General features: G+C 41.0%; 1 protein-coding gene across 1 annotated transcript in view; it reads right to left on the reverse strand.

Annotated features, from left to right (window-relative positions):
* The window catches only part of ELOVL2 (ELOVL fatty acid elongase 2), a 66,644-nt gene that overhangs the window by 17,612 nt on the left and 28,493 nt on the right, over positions 1–20,539 (reverse strand). Inside the window, exon 2 of the mRNA XM_045811696.2 lies at positions 1,456–1,519. Within this exon, the coding sequence (XP_045667652.1) occupies positions 1,456–1,519 (64 nt within the window). The remainder of the gene's footprint in view (positions 1–1,455; positions 1,520–20,539) is intronic.

Here is a 20,539-nt window from a genome sequence, read left to right on the forward strand (position 1 = left end):
ATAACTGTCCCAACCAAAAGATAGGAACAAATATTTCTAATAAGATTGATTATCTTTGGGACATAAGTGTTAGCCCCGGATCTGTGTCAGATATTTGCCCCGAACAATAGCCCGTGATGGTAACATGGACTAAGTAAGTACGGGAGAGACGAGGGAACACCCAGCTACGAGGTGGCCTGCCAGCCAACTTAAGCTTGTGCCACTTTCAGGAAGGGGAAATGGATTCTTGATGGCCCAGATTCCTGTCATTGTGGAGGTCACCTGATCTGGTTGTCAACTGTCAATCTTACAATCTCCTCGCTACAAAAGAACCTTCCATAAAAATGACCAGAACTAAGTAAACGACTGCACCCCAATCCTTCCGTGACCCCCATCCACATAATTCCAGATCACGGTGATCTTAGTGAACAAAGCTCAGTGTGAACTCGGGTCAGAGAGACCGCTGTTTCACTCTCTAGTGGCAGTGTCAGATAGAAAGCCACAGTCACTAAGGAGCCCCGCATGCCCACGTTAGAGCACTGTGCCCCCTGCGTGAACCGTCTTCCCACCCACCAGAACTGTGAGGCAGAGAACACAGTCGGTAAAGCTTAGGAGATAGACATCCTGCCCTGCCTACCCCCACAGGACCGTCACAAAGATAAAATGGGGGGAAAAAAAACAATGTGAAAAAATTTTTAAAGCTCCGTACAGGGGCGACTGGCCGGCTCAGTTAGTGGAGCGGGTGACTCGATCTCGGGGTTGTGAGTTCAAGCCCCACGTTGACTGTAGGGATTACATAAAATCTTTAAAAAAACAAAACAAAAAACTACACACCTCTATACAATCACACTGTATCGTTATATTAAAACTATACAAATAGTCATTCGTTTAGGATAGATTCTAAAGCCTATATGGAGACTGAAGGGTCTAAATAAGCTCTACACGATTCTGTTTATAAAGATTTTTGAGACAGGAAAACCTCATTTCCCTCCACCCCCTACCTAACAGTGCTGGGGAAATAACTGGTAGAGAAGCACAGATTTTCCAGTTTGTGAACCAGCAGGGCTCAAGTGAAACAAAGCATGTTGTTTGGGAAATAATCATTTATCGGCAAGCTGTGTGGTGTGACTAAGATGTCTGGGGAGTCGTGACAGGAGCTGGACGGGACGGTGCTCCCTGGGCTCGGTGACCGGCTGACTGCGCACGCGCGGAAGGTGGGCGGTGAGTGGGCGGCGCGGAGAGGAAGTCCTGTGCAGCAGGACAGCCATGACCTGCGCTGGGAGCCCGGGAGCACTGTGCTCCGTCCCTGCTTGCGGCCCCCAGACTTTCATCACAGGGAGGCTTTCTGGATGTTCTGGGAGAAGGATATCAAAGGTGAGGGAAGTTAAACCTCTACATGTTGAGGACCCTCCCGTTCAAAAGACACCGGAAGTGATGAAACCCTCTTCCAGTGAAGTTCTCTAGTAGCTTACTCACCTCGAGGTCCAAACATATTGTCCAAAAAAGCATTGATTTCATCATCGAAGGCCTTTAGATGCTCCTGAAAAGATAAAGAAAAAATTACTTAAGTGGTTTTTTTGGGAAACTCCCAAAACAGACCACTGCCAACAGAACAGCTGCCAGAATCTCCCAGTCCTCGCTTCAGAGACTTAAGGAAAATGGGCGTGTTAAATGCAGCCTCACCCTTCACGAGCTTGTGTGGATCTGGAAGGAAACAAATTTCCTTTCCTTAGGCAACAGGAGTCCTGGAAAACAGGCTTGGTACACTTAAACACTGAAAGGTTATTGACCTTAATTTCATTTCCCTCTAAAACACTTAGAGGCATGAGCTCTCCCATAAGCAACTTCTATTGTTGGAATTAACAGAAGTTGTGTGCAAACAACAGGGAGGGTCTATACCTACAGGATATAATGTAATAGTTAAATGAAAATTCAGCTGAGTTGTATTTTACAAAGCTGAATCTAAACCTTTAAAGGGGACTTATTTTTCAAATAAGAAAATTAAGCACTACAGCTATTTTTTCCATAACCTTCATATTTTGTTTTCAAAACCTTTTCTATACATGAATATATATTTAATATCACAGTAAACAGTGTCACTAGGGCACATCAGCTTATTGCTGCCACTTTAACTGGATTCGGGTTGGGATAGGAGAATGTCTGCTGAGAATCTTATGGCTGCTAAATTGGCCACAGTCTCTTGGTTAGCTCCTGTTCATGCTGGTGTGCTATTATACTGCCCAAAATACCTGCTAAGGTGTTCCCTACCCCTGCTCAACGGTCTAGAGCACCACCTCAAGCAAAGGAAGAAAAGGCAAAGCACTCCCCAGTGTTCCTAGGAAAGGGATCTTTGAAGAGGATTCTGAGGCCAGTGGATTGGTGAGCTGAGTGTGACAGCCCTCAGGACGTTCATCTAGAACATTCTGTATAATCAACAGCGAAAGTGCAGTCAAAGCATCTCATTCTCAAAGAAAGTGTAAGTGCCAAAGAGGAGAATTAACTTACTGGCATCTGAAAAGAAGATCTGTACTTTTGGTGATAGGCACCTACTATTTCTTGTTTGTGACTTTGATCCTGAGAAAATTTCAAGGAAACGTAGATCTTTGGGAACTTTAGGAAGCTTGGGAGAGTGGGTGAGGATTAGTGGATGACATTTGTTAGCACCTACACCTGCTGTCCATGTATTAGGACCTTTATTATTTCATTGTAGCTCTATAAAATGTATCTGGGCTCAACCAAGCTCAAAAGTTTTTACAGAGTGTTTCGGTTTCCATGAAGGACATCTTGGTAGACCTCTAGACTTGAGAACGCTCACCTACTTCACATGTCAGTGTGACCGAGTAAGATTTGTGCTGCCAATAGAAAAGAGCAGATCTGTCCTGAGGCCTCTCATTCTTGAGCAAAGAATGTTAACCTCACTGATGAACCCACCCTCATAACAAATACCGATGAAATCTTCCTTTCATTGCCACATCCACCCACACATGTTTAAACTTTTTCAGTCTGTTTGCTATGGTCCAAAATCCATTTTCTCACATCTGTAGGTCTAAGAAAACTCTAAAGGTTACAAAGCTTGTATTAGTTCTATAATGTTGCAGAAATTTAGTCACAGTGGAAGACCAGAAATAAAAGAGGGGATGATATGGAGAGAGAACAGAGGGGAAAAAATGAAAAACAAAGGGCATTCCACACCATTACCCTGATAACAAAACCAGAGGACACTACAAAACCAAAACATAACACAACAACAACAACAACAAAAACCCCTAGTGGCCAATATCTCTGATGAAGATAAACACAAAAATCCTCAATAAAATATTAACAATCGATTCCAACAACACATTAAAAGGATCATTCACTACAATCAAGTGCGGTTTATGCCAGAGATATAAGGGTGGTTCAATATCTGCAAATCGATCTGATACATCACATTAACAAGAGGAAGAATAAAAACCATATGATCATTTCGATAGGTGCCGAAAAAGCATTTGACAAAATACAACATCCATTCACGAAGAAAACGCTCAACAGTGTTGGTTCAGAGGGCCCATACCCTAACATAATAAAGGCTACATTTGAAAACCCCACTAGGGGCTAACATCATACTTGGCAGTGTAAAGCTGAAAGCTTTTCCTCTAAGATCAGGAACAAGACAAAGATGTGCACTCTCACCACATTTATTCAACATGACACTGTGAAGTTGTAGCTGCAGGAATCAGGCAAGAAAAAGAAGCAAAAGGCATCCAAATTGGTAAGGAAGAAGTAAAACGGTCACTATTTGCAGATGACATGATGCTACAGATGGAAGAGCCTAAAGACTCCACCAAAATCCATTAAAATGGATAAATAAATTCAGTAAAGTTGCAAGATACAAAACTAACATACAGAAATCTGTTGCATTTCTATACACTAATAATGAAGTAGCAGAAGGAGAAATCTAAAAAACTATCCCATTTACAGTTGCACCAAAAAGAATAAAACGTCTAGAAATAAATGTAGCCAAGGAGATGAAAGACCTATACTCCGAAAACTTTAAGACAACTGATGAAAGTTAATAAGTTACTGATGACTTGGTGATACAAACAAATGGAAAGATACACCACGCTCGTGGATTAGGAGAATTAATATTGTTAAAATGTCTATACCACCCAGAGCAATCTATCAATTCAATGCAATCACTATCAAAATACCTATACTGTTTTTCACAGAAATAGAAATAAATACTGAAATTTGTATGGAACCACAAAGGACCTCAAACAGCCAAAGTAATTTTAAGAACAAAGCTACAGGTATCACAATTCCAAATTTCTAGGTATTTTACAAAGCTATAGTAATCAAAACAGTATGGTATGGGCATGAAAACAGACACAGGGATCAATGGAACAGAACAGAGCCCAGAAATAAGCCCAAACCTATATGACCAATTAATGTATGACTAAAGAGGCAAGAATGTACAATGGGAAAAGATAGTCTTTTCAATAAACGCTTCTAGGAAAAATGGACAGCTACATGCAAAAGGGTAAAAGTGGACCACATTCTTACACCATACACAGAATTAAACTCAAAACAGATTAAAGACCTAAATGTGAGACCTGAAATCATAAAACTCCTATAAGAAAACATAGGCAGTAATCTCTTGGGCATTGCCCTTAGCAATATATTTATGGTTCTGTCTCCTCAGGCAAGGGAAACAAAGCAAAAATAAACTACTGGGACTATACCAAAATAAAAAGATTTTGCACAGCAAAAGAAACCATCAACAAAACAAAAAGACAATCTACTGAATGGGAGAAGATATTTTCAAATGATATATCTAGTAAGGAGTTAATATCCAAAATATATAAAGAAGACATACAACTCCCCACCCAAAAACAAATACTCCAATATAAAAATGAGCAGAGGATGTGAATTGACATTATTCCAAAGAAGGTACACAGATAGCCAAAAGACACATGAAAATATGCTCAACATCGCTGTCAGGGAAAACCAATTGAAAACATAAGGAGATATCACCTCACATCTGTCAGATGGCTAGTATCAAAAAGACAAGAAATAACAAGTGTTGGTAAGGATGTGGAGAAAAGGGAAGCTTCACGCACTGTTCATGGGAAATTAAATTGGTGCAAGTTAAAACTGAAATACCATATGATCCAGTAATCTCATTACTGGGCATTTACCCAAAGAAAACAAACATACTAATTTGAAAAGATACACACACCCCTATGTTTACTGCACCATTATTTACAATAGCCAAGGTACAGAAGCAACCCAACTGTTCATCAACACATGAGTGGTTCAAGAAGATGTGGTGTATATATGTAATGGATTATTATTTTTTTTAAAGATTTTATTTATTTGACAGAGAGAGAGACAGCCAGCGAGAGAGGGAACACAGGCAGGGGGAGTGGGAGAGGAAGAAGCAGGCTCCTAGCGGAGGAGCCTGATGTGGGGCTCGATCCCAGAACGCTGCCCAGAAGGCAGATGCTTAACGACTGCGCCACCCAGGCGCCCCTATGTAATGGATTATTATGCAGCCATAAAAAAGGGATCTTCCCATCTGTGACAACATGGATGGACCTACAGGGCACTATGCTAAGTGAAATAAGAAAGACAGATACTTTCTGACCTCACTTAAATGTGGAATCTAAAAACACAAAAACCAAAATCCCAAATTCACAGGTACAAAGAACAGATTAGTGGTTACAAGGCAGTGGTATGGGGATGGGCAAGGTGGGTACAAACTTCTATGTAAAATGAATAAAAGATTGTAACTATGTATGTTAATCAGCCTTATTGTGGTGATCATTTTAATTATATATATATATAATATAAATTTATATATATATAAATGCTGAATTATGATGTTGTACCCCTGAAAAAAACAAAAGAACATAGAGGTCAGGAATTTAATACAGGTCTCTTAAAAAGAGAAGACTTCCAGGAAGAGATGTTGCTGCTGCCAAGTTCTGAGAGACTCTAGGATGCCTTCTGGATGGAGAAGGGAAGAAAGCATTTCAGGAAGAAGAATCAGCACGTATAAACAGATTGAGACAGGACTCACTCTCTACTGACCCATAAGACAGATGGAAATAAAGCCAATATTGGGAAAATAAAAAATGAACTCTTTATTTCTGGCTTATTTAATACAATTAGTAAGGACGCAATCTAAAAAGACAATGATATGATGAGAGACGATCAGAAGAAAAATGAAAAATTACTGGGATTAGTAAAACATTAAGTGTTAAGTACAGAGGTTGGGTAGGTTAGTCAACTAAGGACGAACACTTACACAGCGTGGGAGAGAGCAGCTTGGGTAATGAATTCATAGCCACACGCTAGGTTCTATGACAAAAGCATGCTGGGTGATTTCCTAAGATGAACACCGTAACCCAGGAGCTCAGAAAAATCAGCAAACTACACTACGTGCAGCACACTTCGCTCACTCAGCCAACCTTTTGAACAGCCATTACGTACTAACACTTTGTCAGACACAGGAGGACAAAAAGGACTCAAAAGCTTATAGACAAATTGTGAAAGTGAGACATACAGAGAAAGGCAAAGAGCAAACAACTGAGAAGGAGGAGATACACAGAACTGTCACAATGCTGAAGGACCGCAGGAGTGAGGACTCAGGGCGCGTTTTTAAAGATGGTTATTTGGACAGATTAGAAGAGAAGGGAACAGTACTGCCCTTACACCTCAGCAGGAGGAATGCCGTCCTGAACCCCATACTTTACAGGCCCCCATGCTGGCTGTCCCTTGGCTGTGCCCCTCCACACAGGAAATCCCAGGGGCCAAGGAAGACACCCATCCATGGCCACGGCTCCCCCTCCAGACTATGTTCCAAGTTCCCTAGGCCACACAATTCTCCCCCAAACAATTCTCCACTTCTAGAACAACTTCAGGGATTTCCCCTTGCCCACATAGTAAAGTCCACGTTCAATAAAATAAAGTCCTGGAAGTACAGATGACACACAACGTTGCACTGGTTTCAGGTGTACAACATAGTGATCTGACCACTCTATAAGCTATGCTATGCGCACGACAAGTGTAGCTACCATCTGTCCCCATACAATGCTGTCACAGCATCACTGACTCAACACCCTATGTGGTACCTTTCATTCCCTAATGGAAGCCTGTAGCTCCTACTCCCCTTTACCCATTTTGCCCGTCCCCTCACCCACTGCCCCTCTGGCACCCATCAATTTGTTCTCTGTGGGTCTGTCCCTGGTTTTGTTTTATAGATTCCACATTTAAGTGAAGCCATATGGTATTTGTCTTTCTCCATCAGACTTCTTTCACTTAGCGTAATACCCTCTAGGTCCATCCATCTTGTCACAAATGGCGAGATCTCATTTTTTATGGCTGAATAGTATTCCACTGTAGGTAGATATCCATTTGTATATTAATGGACACTTGGGTTGCTTCCATATCTTGGCCATTGTTAGTAGTGGTGCAATAAGCAGTGGGGTGCATGTATCTTTTCAAAGTAGTGTTTCGTTTTCCAGCGGAATGTTCCAGGACTTTAAATTTAATCTATGGCGGTGTATAACAATGGCTGAAGGATGGAAAGATGGGAAGCAAGGCAGCTTTAATTGTGTATCCCTGCTTGCTTACCACAGCTACTAAGAATGTAAAATGGTGCAACCACGTTGAAAAACAGTTTAGCAGTTTGGTAAAAACATCAACATTCACCTACTGTATAGATCCAGCATACTACTTCTAGGCATATTTACCCAAGAAACAATAAAGCATGTAAGCTTACAAAGACTTGTACACAAATATTCATGGCAGCTTTATTTTTAGTAGCTAAAAAATGGAAACCTCCCAAATGTCCATCAACAGGTGAATGGATAAATGGTGGCATATCTATGCAATGAAATACTACTCAACAAAATAAAAGAACTACTGATGCCCACGCAACACGGATGGATCCACAATTACGATGCTGCCTTAAAGCATCTAGACAGAGAAAGAGGGAAAACACACGGTCTCCATTCGCATGAAATTCTAGGAAACAAACTTATATATGTGACAGAAAGCAAATCAGTGGTTGCTTGGGGACTGCAAGGTAGAACAGCATATCCTTCAAAACTGAAGGTGAAGTAAGGACATTTTCATACGATGCCTAAGTACGAGGATTCGTAGCCAGCAGAACTGCACTACGATGTACGCTGAAGATGTGCTTTGTGCCAAAGGGAAACGATTCCATATGGAAAGGATTTACAGAAGAGAATCAGGAGCACCAGAAATAGATCTTTCTAATGGACAAGCCAGAACCCAGAGGAAGCTAGCCTCCGCCCCCCTCGTGCCATGCACGTCCCTGCCGTCCTCACCCCTCACACCACGCTCATCCCCAGCAGAGAAGCAGGGCTGCCTAACACTGGTGATGTCCTTCACCGGCTCCTTGTTTACTGCCACTAGGAAGACCACCACTTGGAGGCAGTGGTGACCCATCTGAGGCAAGCCCACTGGGCGGACTCCTTACCCAAAGCTGAGCTGGTCTCCCTGGCTCTGCACCGTGCACCTCACAGTGCTGGTGGCCAGGCCGGCCAGGCGCTCCTGCCTCAGCTATCTTTTTCTGAGAGGACTTGGAAACAGGACAGCCATGAAAAGCATACCTACTTTTTTGCCAGCACAATTCTTGACTGGGACTCCCACCCCCGTCCTGGCAGTGTCAGCTGGAGCTCAGTTCCTTCCTCCCTTTCCTTTCTCTTCCTCCTCTCTTCCCTCCCCCATGCCTTCACTCACTCCTTCTTCTTCATATCCCCTCCTTTATTTTTGTTTTAGACGTTTTGTGGGTTTTAGCGTTTATCAATCATGGGCATTATATTGTATAAAGTGGTGATTCAAGATCTTGGTGTCTGTCCTATTTTATTGATACAGTTTTATAGAACATTTTAAAGATACTTATTTGATCAGAATAGTGATTTCCCACCACCAACTCCTTCCTCACTTCTTTTTAAAATCAGCAAAAGTCATTAAGGTCGTGAGACAGACTGCTGAGTTTGTAAGAAGACACAGTATCCAAATCCTTGCCTTAAAAAAAAAAAAAGCATCTCAGAATGGGATAGGCCGGTGATGGGCAGTAAGGAGGGCACGTATTGCATGGTGCACTGGGTGTTATACGCAACTAATGAATCATCGAACTTTACATCGGAAACCGGGGATATACTGTATGGTGACTAACATAATAAAAAAACATTAAAATAAAAATTTTTAAAAAAGCATTTCAGAGAAAATGAAACCTGAAGCATTCGATGATGGCAGGTCAGGCAATGGGATCCAAGCAGCTCAGGAATGTATCCTTCTCAGACTAAGCAGACACAACTCTGAAACCCTTCTGGGACCCCCAGGGTCAAGGCTGAGTTGTACAGAACTGAGAGACAGGGAGATGGCATCTCCTTCCAGAGACAAGGGACACAAACCAGAGTGCTGTCACACGGCGAGGCCTCTGTGCTGCTCCCGGGGCTCAGGAGGGCTAACACTGACACTTCGTTTGGTGGCCCCTGAGGGATGGTTCCCAGCCAGTCTCTCGTGCGTCTGAAGAATCAGAACGTCTTTACATTTGTGAACAAAACCAGAACGTTCAGAGAATGGCCAGAAGTGGACATAGGAAATTCTCCGGCTTTCATGCAGCTGAATCCCCAGAACACATATTTATGCGTGTTTTACACCAAGATGCAAAGCCGCTCACCATCTACCTCCCAGCGGGGTGCCCTGGAGGGGCGGCTGAGGACTCGAACCGGGCAGGGAACTCTCACTCGTTTAGAGGAGCTCTGAACTGCTGTTGTTGGTGTTGTACAGTAATTCCCACGAGACTGGAACCACCTAAGTCAGGGATCGAAGCATCTGGGGGAACATATTTGGTTACCACATCTGAAGAGAACTATAAACGAACCAAACGATGAGCAATGATAACAGCACCTGCTTATCAAACACGTGTGTGCCAGGCATGGGGTACACAGTATCTAGGGTTTTCACAACAGTCCTGCAAGTTGGGTATTTTTCCCAGTTTACAGATGTGGAAATTGAGACCGTGAGCTCAAGACTGGCACCGCTGTGTGAACTGGGAACCAAGCTCAGTAACGATCAGTGTCTTAGACCTTCGGCGGGGCAGCTTCCGGAGCTGGGGTGGCAGGGTAGGGCTCTTTGTGGAGCTCGCTCTCACGGGTCCGGGGCTGCAGGACGGCTCGGAACAATAAGCTGGCCAAAACCAGAGGGCCTGATTGAATCTGCATCCTGGGGAACCCTGAGGCTGTGGGACAGTTTCCCTCAGATGGAAGGTTTATTTAGAACAGAACAGATCACTGCGGTTTGGTCGGCTACGTTCTGTTTCCCCCACGTGGCCCTTCATCTCATGTCAGTGTCCGGTCAAGGGCAGCTCCTCGGGCGCTTCCGGATCCATCCCTCATGGGCCTAATTACAAAGGGAGGAGGGAACTGTCTGTTTCCTGGTGTCCTGGTCTGTGATGCAGAACCTTCTCCGTCTCCTCGCCTGCTCGGTTTTCCCGGATAGCACTTACTATACAAACTTTCACTGGCTAGCTCATGGTCTGCCTCCTCCAATAGGTCCCCAGTAGGGCCACTTTATCCCCAATTCTAAGAACAATGCGACTGCGTGATACTTAGTGGATGAATTAATGAAACTCTCATTGTTCTAAACCTTTACAGGATTCATGCGATACCTGTATTTCGTATTACTTTGCGTTCCTACCTAGATTTTCATATATGCAATCTCATTTCCAGTACGTGGCGAAAGATCCTTAACCCTCTTAACACCTGATATGTCATCAGGGTATACTGGACCCAACTTTTTGAGTTTCCTTTTCAGACGATTCTTTCTTCCAAAAAACAAAAAAACTGTATATTTTTAAAGTAGAATAAAACTCATTCTATTTTGCATTTAACATGAGTCCAGTGGACTCCTTTATAAATCTAAGATACGTTGTGGGATCTTGGTGATTTTATATTTTCTGTATTTTAAGACATCTTATTTAATCATCCCAGAAATTATTACTACTCAAGCATTTAAATTTGTGCTAAAAAAAGAAAATAAACTACGAAAATATAAGAATGATGGAACTGCCCAGAAGGACAATGAAAAAATCACAAGTCATCACTACTGCACCATCCTTCATTTTTCTTATTATTCTACCCAAGGAATGGCATCGTGCTTTAAGATAATATAAAAGAAATTTAGTGACATCTTTGTAGCTTTTTAAAGCTCTCATTGAATGCATTTGAAGGTTCAGAATTTTTCATGCTCTTAAACTTTAATTATCATACAAATTACCTGAGGATCATGTTAAAGTACAAGTTTTCATTAACTTGGTCTGGGAAAGAACCCAAAAGAACCCAAAAGTCATTTCTACCAAATTCCCGGGTGAGGTCGATGCTCCCGGCCCACAGACCACACTCTGAGTACCAAGGATTTAGACCATGGTCTCTTGAGACTTGTGTGGAATATAATCAGAGTGTTAACTATTTATGTGCTTTTATTATAAAAATACCAAGTTCTTGTCTCCTTTCTACAAATCTACTAAGTATTTTATTACATATACTACTCTAGGAAATTCAAACTTACCATATACTAATTATACCACTACTCCCTTCAAATACATTTAGTAGCTAACTCCACAAACTCACTCAGGCCACAGCCACAGTATTCCACACAGAAATGAAACCACTGGTTCAGTCGTCTTTTTCCTTATATTTGCTGTCTCGGAATACGGTATTCTGAAAGTGCCTACTCAGGGAAGAGTGCGGAAGGACTGGTGGCCTCTTCTGATGAGATTACGTTTCTGTTAAGGGATCACGAGATTGCATTCACACACTGCATTAGTCAGTACGTGCCAACAAACATCACCAGGTTTCATGTTAATTGCTGTCAAATCCAAATCTTATCCATCCTATACTTCTATAACTCATTTTTCTTTTTTTTTTTACTTAATGGGATTTTAAGCTTTTGTTCTTTTTGAATTTATCGTCCTCATTTCAGCCCCAACTTTGTGTTCTGTGAAGATTATCCAAATTCCGGACTTCCAGGGAAAACGGTGGAGTACAAGGACCCTAAGCTCACCTCATCCCATGGATACAAGTAGAAAAACACCCACATCCACGTAAATAACCCAGAAAATGACCCAAAGTCTAGCAGAACAGACTCTCCACAGTTCAATGTAGAGAAGAGGCCACATCAAAAAGGGTAGGAAGGGCGGAACACAGCTGGGAGCAAAACTGACCCATGAGACTGTCCTTGGGAGGGAGGGACACCGCAGGTACGGGGAAGGGAGAGGAGCAGATCCCACACTAGGTGCCCCAGACACAGGGGACCCACACTGGGAAGACAAATCCCCATACCATTTGGCTTTGAAAACCAGAGAGGCTTAACTTCATGAGTTCTTACCATCAGTGGGACTTAACCCCTGGAACTTCTAAGTCAGCGGGCTGGCTCTGGGACAGCCAGAGGGTGAGAGGAAACGGAGTCCTCAACCTCGAGAAGACAGCACGACAAACAGCCCGCAGAGATACAGTGCAGAAGCAGCAGCTGGAAGACCCCCTGAAATATCTGGGAGGGAGATTTGTGCACTCATCTCAGAGCATGTGCCGGACAGGCAGGGATCTTTACGAGACTTCTCCGAGAACAAAGGAGCGGCAGGTGCCATTTCCCTCTCCCACCCCTTCATTGTCCCTGTGGACCTGCCCCTCCGATATGCCCTGGGCCAGAACCCACCCAAAGTGGTACCACAAACCTGGCAGCGTGCAAGCAGCCCCACTAGGGGCCCGCAGCACTGCGAAGCGACTCCTACACCAGGGCAAGGGGAGGATAACCACACGCACCCGTCCTACTGCAGCCCCAGCCATGGGCTGGGGGCAGACGTCTGGTCTGACTGCAGGCCTGGCCACATCCAAGAACTTCGCAGGGAAGCTGTAAGTAACTAGACTGAAGGCAAATGAGGCTCAGCCACAGCAGCGGGGTGCACACAACACACGAGACATCCCTGAAGACCCGGCTCTGGTAAGTGCGACACTGCACCGCAGGCACTAGAGGACCGCCACTTCACGACACCACTACTTTCCAGAGCAGGAGACAGAGCTGACTTTCCTAACGCGCAGGAACAGACACAACGAATGAGACAAAACGAAGAGAGAGGACTACGTCCCATATGAAAGAACAGGACAAAATCACAGCAAAGGAGCTAATAAAACAGAGATTAAGTAATAGGCCTAATAAAGCATTTAAAATATCGGCCATAAAGATACTCCCTGGGCTTGAGAAAAAAGTGGAGGACCTCAGTGAGACCCTCAACAAAGAGAGAAAACATAACATAAAAAGAACCAGAGATAACTCAATAAATGAAATTAAAAATATACTAGATGGGGGCGCCTGGGTGGCTCAGTCGTTAAGCATCTGCCTTTGGCTCAGGGCGTGATCCCAGCGTTCTGGGATCGAGCCCCACATCAGGCTCCTCCGCTATGAGCCTGCTTCTTCCTCTCCCCTGCTTGGGTTCCCTCTCTCGCTGGCTGTCTCTCTGTCAAATAAATAAATAAAATCTTTAAAAAAAATAAAAATAAAAATACACTCGATGGAACAGTAGACTAGGGGAAGCAAAAGAATGGATCAGCAACTGGAAGGAGAGAGTAATGGAAAGCAATCAAAGAGGAGAAAGAAAAAAGAACAAATGAGAATACACGAAGGGAACTCAACAACACCCTCAAGCCCAACAACATTCACATTAGGGATCCCAGAAGGAGAAGAGAGAGAAAAAGGGGCAGAAAATCTGTTTGAAGAAATAACAGCTGAAAACTTCCTGAATATGGGGAAGGAAAAAAACATCCAGGTCCAGGAGGCACAGAGAGCCCCACCCCCCACCCCAAAATCAACCCAAGGAGGTCCACACCAAGACACATTAGTAATGAGAATGGCAAAAAGTAGTGACAGAGAATTTTTATTTATTGCTATTTTTTAATGGGAAGTTAAATTTTTTGCAAGGGTAATATGACATAGCTTTATAGTTGGGGCGAAGAACACTTTAAAAGATCATTTTTTAAGGTTTTTTAAGTTTCGTGTGGTTTTTTTTTTTTTTTTTAAGCACTCTGTGCTTATCACAAGTGTAGTCCTTAAACCCCATCACCTATTTCACCCATCTCCCCCACCCACCTCCTCTCTGGTGACCATTAGTTTGTTCTCTAGAGTTAAGAGTCCATTTCTTGGGGTGCCTGGGTGGCTAAGTTGGTTAAGCATCAGCCTTCGGCTCAGGGTCCTGGGATCGAGCCCCGCGTCCAGCCTCCCTGCTCAGCAGAGAGTCTGCTTCTCCCTTTCTTTCAGACCCTCCTCTCTACTTGCTCCCCTCCCCCCCCAAAAAAGTCCATTCCTTGGTTCGTCTTTTTTTCCTTTCGGTTTTTCCTTAAATTTCACATATGAGTGGAATCATACAGTATTTGTCTTTCTCTGACTTATTTCCCTTAGCATTATACACTCCAGCTCCATCTACATTGTTGCAAATGGCAAGAATCATTCTTTTATGGCTGAATAATATTCCGTTGTGTGTATCTACACCACAACTTCTGTATCCATTCATCTATCAATGGACATGGGATGATTCCACAGTTTGGCTATTGTAAATAAAACTGCTATACACTTAGGGGTGTACGTATGCCTTTGAATTAGTGTTTTTGTATTCTTTGGGCAGATACCCAGTAGTACAATAGCTGGATCATAGGGTAGTTCTCTTTTTTCTTTCTTTCTTTTTTTTTTTTTTCCTTAGAGAAAGAGTACATGCGTTGGGGGTCAGGAGGGGTGGGCAGAGGAAGAGGGAGAGAGAGAATCCTAAGCAGGCTCCAAACTTCGAGTTTGGAGGTCAGAGTCTGACATCGAGCTTGATCTCACAACCCTGAGATCATGACCTGAGCCAAAATCAAGAGTTGGATGCTTAACCAACTGAGCCACCGCAGTGCCCCTCATAGGGTAGTTCCATTTTAACTTTCTGAGGCACCTCCATACTGTTTCCCATAGTGGCTGAATCAGTTTGCATTTCCAGCAACAGTGCAAAAGGGTGAAAGAGAGAGAATTTTAATTTTTTTTCAGGATTTATTTGAGAGAGAGAGCAAGCAAGCATGAGCAGGGGGGAAGAACAGAGGGAGAGGGAAAAGCAGACTCCCCACTGAGCAGGGAGCCTGACGCAGGGCTCAATCCCATGACCCTGAGATCATGACCTGAGCCGAAGGCAGACGCTTAACCAACTGAGTCACCCAGGCACCCCAGGAAAGAATTTTAAAAGCAGCAAAAGAGTTAGATACAAGGGAAACCACAATTGTCCAAAATCTTTGGGATGAAGGAAAAGCTGTTCTAAGAGGGAAGTTTAGAGCAATACAGGCTCACCTTAAGGGGCAAGAAAAATGTCAAATAAGCAACCTAACTTTACACCTAAAAAAGCTATAAAAAGAAAAAAACTCCAAACCAGTAAAAGGAAGGAAATAATAAAGATAAAAGCATAAATAAAATAGAAACTTAAAAAAAAAAAAAAAGCAATAGAACAGATCAATGAAACCAGGAACTGGTTCTTTGAAGAGATCAACAAAATTGATAACTCTTTAGCCAGACTTATCAAAAAAAAAGGGGGCGAGGGGATGGAGGGCTCAAATAAAAACAGAAATGAATAAGGAGAAACAATAACTGACACAAATATAAGGATTATTAGAGAATATTCTGAAAATTTATATGCCAACAAATTGGACAACCTAGAAGAAATGGATAAATTCCTAGAAACATATAACCTCCCAAAACTGAATCAGGAAGAAGTAGAAAATTTGAACAAATTGCTACTACTTCCATTTCATTGCTGGTATTAAAAAAAAAAACTCCTTACAAACAAAAGTCCAGGACCAGATGACTTCAGAAGTGAATTCTACCAGACATTTAAAGAACAATTAATACCTATTCTTCTCTATTCCAAAAACAAAAAAGGAAGGAAAGCCTCCAAGTTCATTCTATTAGGCCAGCATTACCCTGATACCAAAACCAGATAAAGACACTACAAAAAAAAAAAAAAAAGAGAGAGAATTACAGGCCAATATCTCTGATGAACACAGATGCAAAAAAAATATTAGCAAACCAATTACAATAACACATTTAAAAAAACCATTCACTACGACCAAGTGGGATTTGTTCCTGGGCTGCAAGGGTGGTTCAATATTCATAAATCAAATACGATACATCGCATCGACAAGAGAAAGGATAAATACTATTTGATCATTTCAATAGATGTAGAATAAGCACTTGACAAAGTACAACATCCATTCATGATAAAACCCTTAACAAAACAGGTTTAGAGGGAACATACCTCAACATAATAAAGGCCATATATGAAAAACCCACAACTAGCATCATACTCAATGGTGAAAAACTGAGAGCTTTTCTCCTAGATCAAGAGCAAGACAAGGGTGTCCACTCTCATCACTTTTATTCAACATAGTACTGGAAGTCCTAGCCACAGCAATCAGAGAAGAAAAGAAATAAAAGGTATCCAAGCTGGCAAGGAAGAAGTAAAACGTTCACTATTTGCAGATGTCATAATACTAGATACAGAAAACCATAAAGACCCCACCAAACAACTATTAGAATTGATAAATGAATTCAGTAAAGTTGCAGGATACAAAATCAATACACAGAAGAAATCTGTTGCATTTCTATACACTAATAATAAATTAGCAGAAGGAGAAATTAAGAAAACAATCTCGTTTACAATTTCACTAAAAATAAGAAAATACCTAGGACTAAACTTAACCAAGGAGATGAAAGACCCGTACTCTGAAAACTAGAGAACACTAGTAAGAGAAACTGAAGATGACAGAAATAAGTGGAAAGCTATTCCATGCTCATGGATTGGAAGAACAAATACTGTTAAAATGTTCATACCACCCAGAGTAATCTACGGATTTAATGGAATCTCTATCAAAATACCAATAGTATTTTTCACAGAACTAGAACAAATAATCTTAAATTTTGCATGAAACCACAGAGGACCCCAAAGAGCCAAAGCAATCTTGAAAAAGTATGGTCCTAACACAGAGAGAGACACATAGGTTAATGGAACAGAATAGAGAGTCCAGAAATAAACCTATGATTATATGGTCAGTTAATTTATGGCAAGAGAGGCAAGAATATGCAATGAGAAAAAGACAGTCTCTTCAACAAATTGAGGTGGGAAAACTGGACAGCTACATGCAAAAGAATGAAAGTAGACCACTTTCTTATACCATAAACAAGAATAAACTCAAAATGGATTATAAACCTAAATAAGAGACGTGAAACCATAGACATCATAGAAGAGAGCACTGGCAGTAATTTTTCTGACATTAGCCATAGCAATATTTTTCTAGACAGGTCTCCTAAGGCAAGGGAAACAAAGGCAAAAATAAACACTTGGAATACACAAAAATAAAAAGCTTCCACATAGCAAAGGAAACAATAAACAAAAAGACAATCTATTGAATGGGAGAAAATATTTGTAAATTATGTATTTGACAAAGGGTTAGTATCCAAAACACACGAAGAACTTATATAACTCCACATCAAAAACAAAAAAAAAATTCCATTTGAAAAATGGGCAGAAGACATGAACAGATATTTGCCAAAGAGGACACATAGATTACTAACAGACACATGAAAAAATGCTCAAAATCAGTCATCATTAGGGAAATATAAATTAAAACCACAATGAGATACCACCTCACACCTGTCAGAATGGCCAAATCAAAGGCACAAGGAACCACAAGCATTTAGCGAGGATGCGGAGAAAAAGGAACCCTTGGGCAATGCTGGTGAGAAAGCAAACTGGTACAGTCACTGTGGAGAACAGTGTGGAGGTTCCTCAAAAAAATTAAAAATAGGGCAACCCTCTTGGGTCCCCTCCCACATAAGGAGCTTTCCACTGTTACTTTACTGTCATTCAATAAACTTTGCTTTGCTGCCCACCAAAAAAAAAAAAAAAATTAAAAATAGAATTATCGTGTGACCCAGTAATTCTACTACTGGGCATTTACCCAAACAAAACAAAATACTAACTCAAAAAGATATAGGCACCCCTATGTTTATTGATAATAGCCAAATTATGGAAGCAGCCCAAATGTCCATCGACAGATGAATGGATAAAGAATATGTGGTATATATATACAATGGAATATTATTCAGCCAGAAAAAGGAAGGAAATCTTGCAATCTGCAAGAACATGGATGGATCTAGAGGGTATAATGCTAAGTGAAATAAGGCAGGCAGAGAAAAGACACATACCACATTTCACTCACATGTGGAATTTTAAAAAGAAAACAAAGAAAAAAAAAGAGAAACCAAAAAACAAGCTCTTAACTATGCATCAAACTGAATGATTACCAGAGGGGAGGCGGGTGGGGGTTGGGTGGAATAGGTGATGGGAATTAAAGAGTACACTTATCATGATGAACACTGGGGGATATATGGAATTGTTGAATCATTTTAGTGTACACTTGAAAGTAATATAACACTTTACACTAATAATATTGGAATTAAAAAAAAAAAGGCTTTCCAAATTCCCAAATATATATATATATATATTTTTTTTCTTTTTAGGTTTATTGTATTTTAAAGTTTTGGCACCTTTATTCAAATTACTAATAAAACAAAGTTGCACAAGTCTGAGCGTTATGGATCAAGTGCTTATGTCCCCTTAAATTCATATATGGATCATATTTGGAGAGGAGGGTTTTGGGAAGTTTATGTCCCTCCCAAATTCATATGCCCGGTGTGATCGTATTTGGAGGAGGGTTTTGGGAAGATTTAGATGAGGTCTGGAGGATGGAACCTTTATGGGGGATTCATGCCCTTATCTGAAGAGGCACCAGAGAGTTTGCTTTCTCTCCCAGCAATGTTAGGGCACAATGAGAGTGCAGCGTCTCCAAGCCAGGAAGAGCACCTTCACCAGAACCTGACCATGCTGGCACCTGAGCTCTGACTTTAGGCTCCAGAACTGTAAGAAAATAAATTTCTATTGTGTAGCCACCCAGTCTATGCTATTTTGTTATGACTGTTTGAACTGGCTAAGACACTGAGTAAAAGAAAAAAAAAAAAAAGAAGCCTTGAAGAATGCCTTACAGAATAACTGTGTAAGAAAAGAAATCATGGCTTGAACTCATCTAATGTAAAGTACAATACAAACTTCACATTATCAGATTTGGTTTAAATAAACAGTTTAACGAACCTCAATCTATTTGCCTATGCATGTTTATGCGCAAATATATGTATGTATGTACAGGAAAAATTTTGGAAGGACACACATTAAATTGTTAATAGCAATTATTTCTGGGGGGAAGGAGAAGGACATGGGGCAGGGAGTGGGGGAAGGGAAAGAAACTCTTTACTCTGTATATGTCTAATGTCTTAGTTTTTAATAAGAAATCACTAACAATGTATTAATTGTGTAATTAAAATATTCCAAGTAAAAAAGAGAAATACTGTTAACGGAATGACTATCAAAGAAAGTTGTAGAATTCCCTTAACAAAAAAAACAATCACAGTTTTGAATTGGCTGGTTTCTTCTTATTCATATGAAATAAAAAATGAGATGAAATAAATGATATCATGATGTAAAACAATTAAAGAATATAACCCCATAAGAAATTCTTGACCCAGTAATTCCTGACCAAGTACATGACAGGTAACTTAAATTTTCAAATATATATTTTATTATTTTATATTGATGCAAAAAGATTAGTGATTACCATAATCATCCCAAAGCTTTTTTTTTTCAAAAGATAAACAAAATTGACAACCTTTAGTTAGATTAACTCACAAAAAAAGAGAGAACTCAAAATGATAACTGAAAAAGAAGACATCACAACTGATATCACAGACACACAAACAACAATTATGAACAATTATACACCAACAAACTGGATAACCTAGAAGAAATGGATGAATTCCTAGAAATACAACCTACCAAGACAGAGCCGGGGAGAAACAGATATCTGAACAAACTAACAGGAGTAAGGAGACTAAATCAATAATCAAAATCCCTCAGACACAGAAAAGCCTAGATCAGATGATATTACTGATGAACTCTACCAGACACTTAAAGAATAATTAACGCTAATCTCTCAAACTTTTCCAAAAAATGAAGACAGGGCACCCCCGAACTTATTTTATAAGGCCAGCATTAGGCTGATACCAAAACAAGATAAAGAACTACAAGATTACAGACCAATATCCCTGAGGAATATAGTTGCAAATTTCTCAAAACAAAATATTAGCAAACTGAATTCAATAGCACATTAAAAGAATCATACACGATCAAGCGGGATTTAACCCCAGGTTGCAAGGACGGTTCAATACACACAAATCAGTGAATGTCATGTACCACATCAACAGAACAGAAGATAAAAACTATCTCAATAGATGCAGAGAAAGCCTTTGACAAAATACATCCTTTTATGATAAAAATGCTCAACAAACTGGGTATAAAAGAAACACATCTCAACACAATAAAGGCCATTTATGACAAGCCCACTGCCAACATTATATTCAGTGG

The sequence above is a fragment of the Ursus americanus genome, chromosome 32 (genome assembly GCF_024610735.1).
Source record: "Ursus americanus isolate L20-20 chromosome 32, mUrsAme1.1.p, whole genome shotgun sequence".
In the NCBI taxonomy this organism is placed as follows: Eukaryota; Metazoa; Chordata; class Mammalia; order Carnivora; family Ursidae; genus Ursus; species Ursus americanus.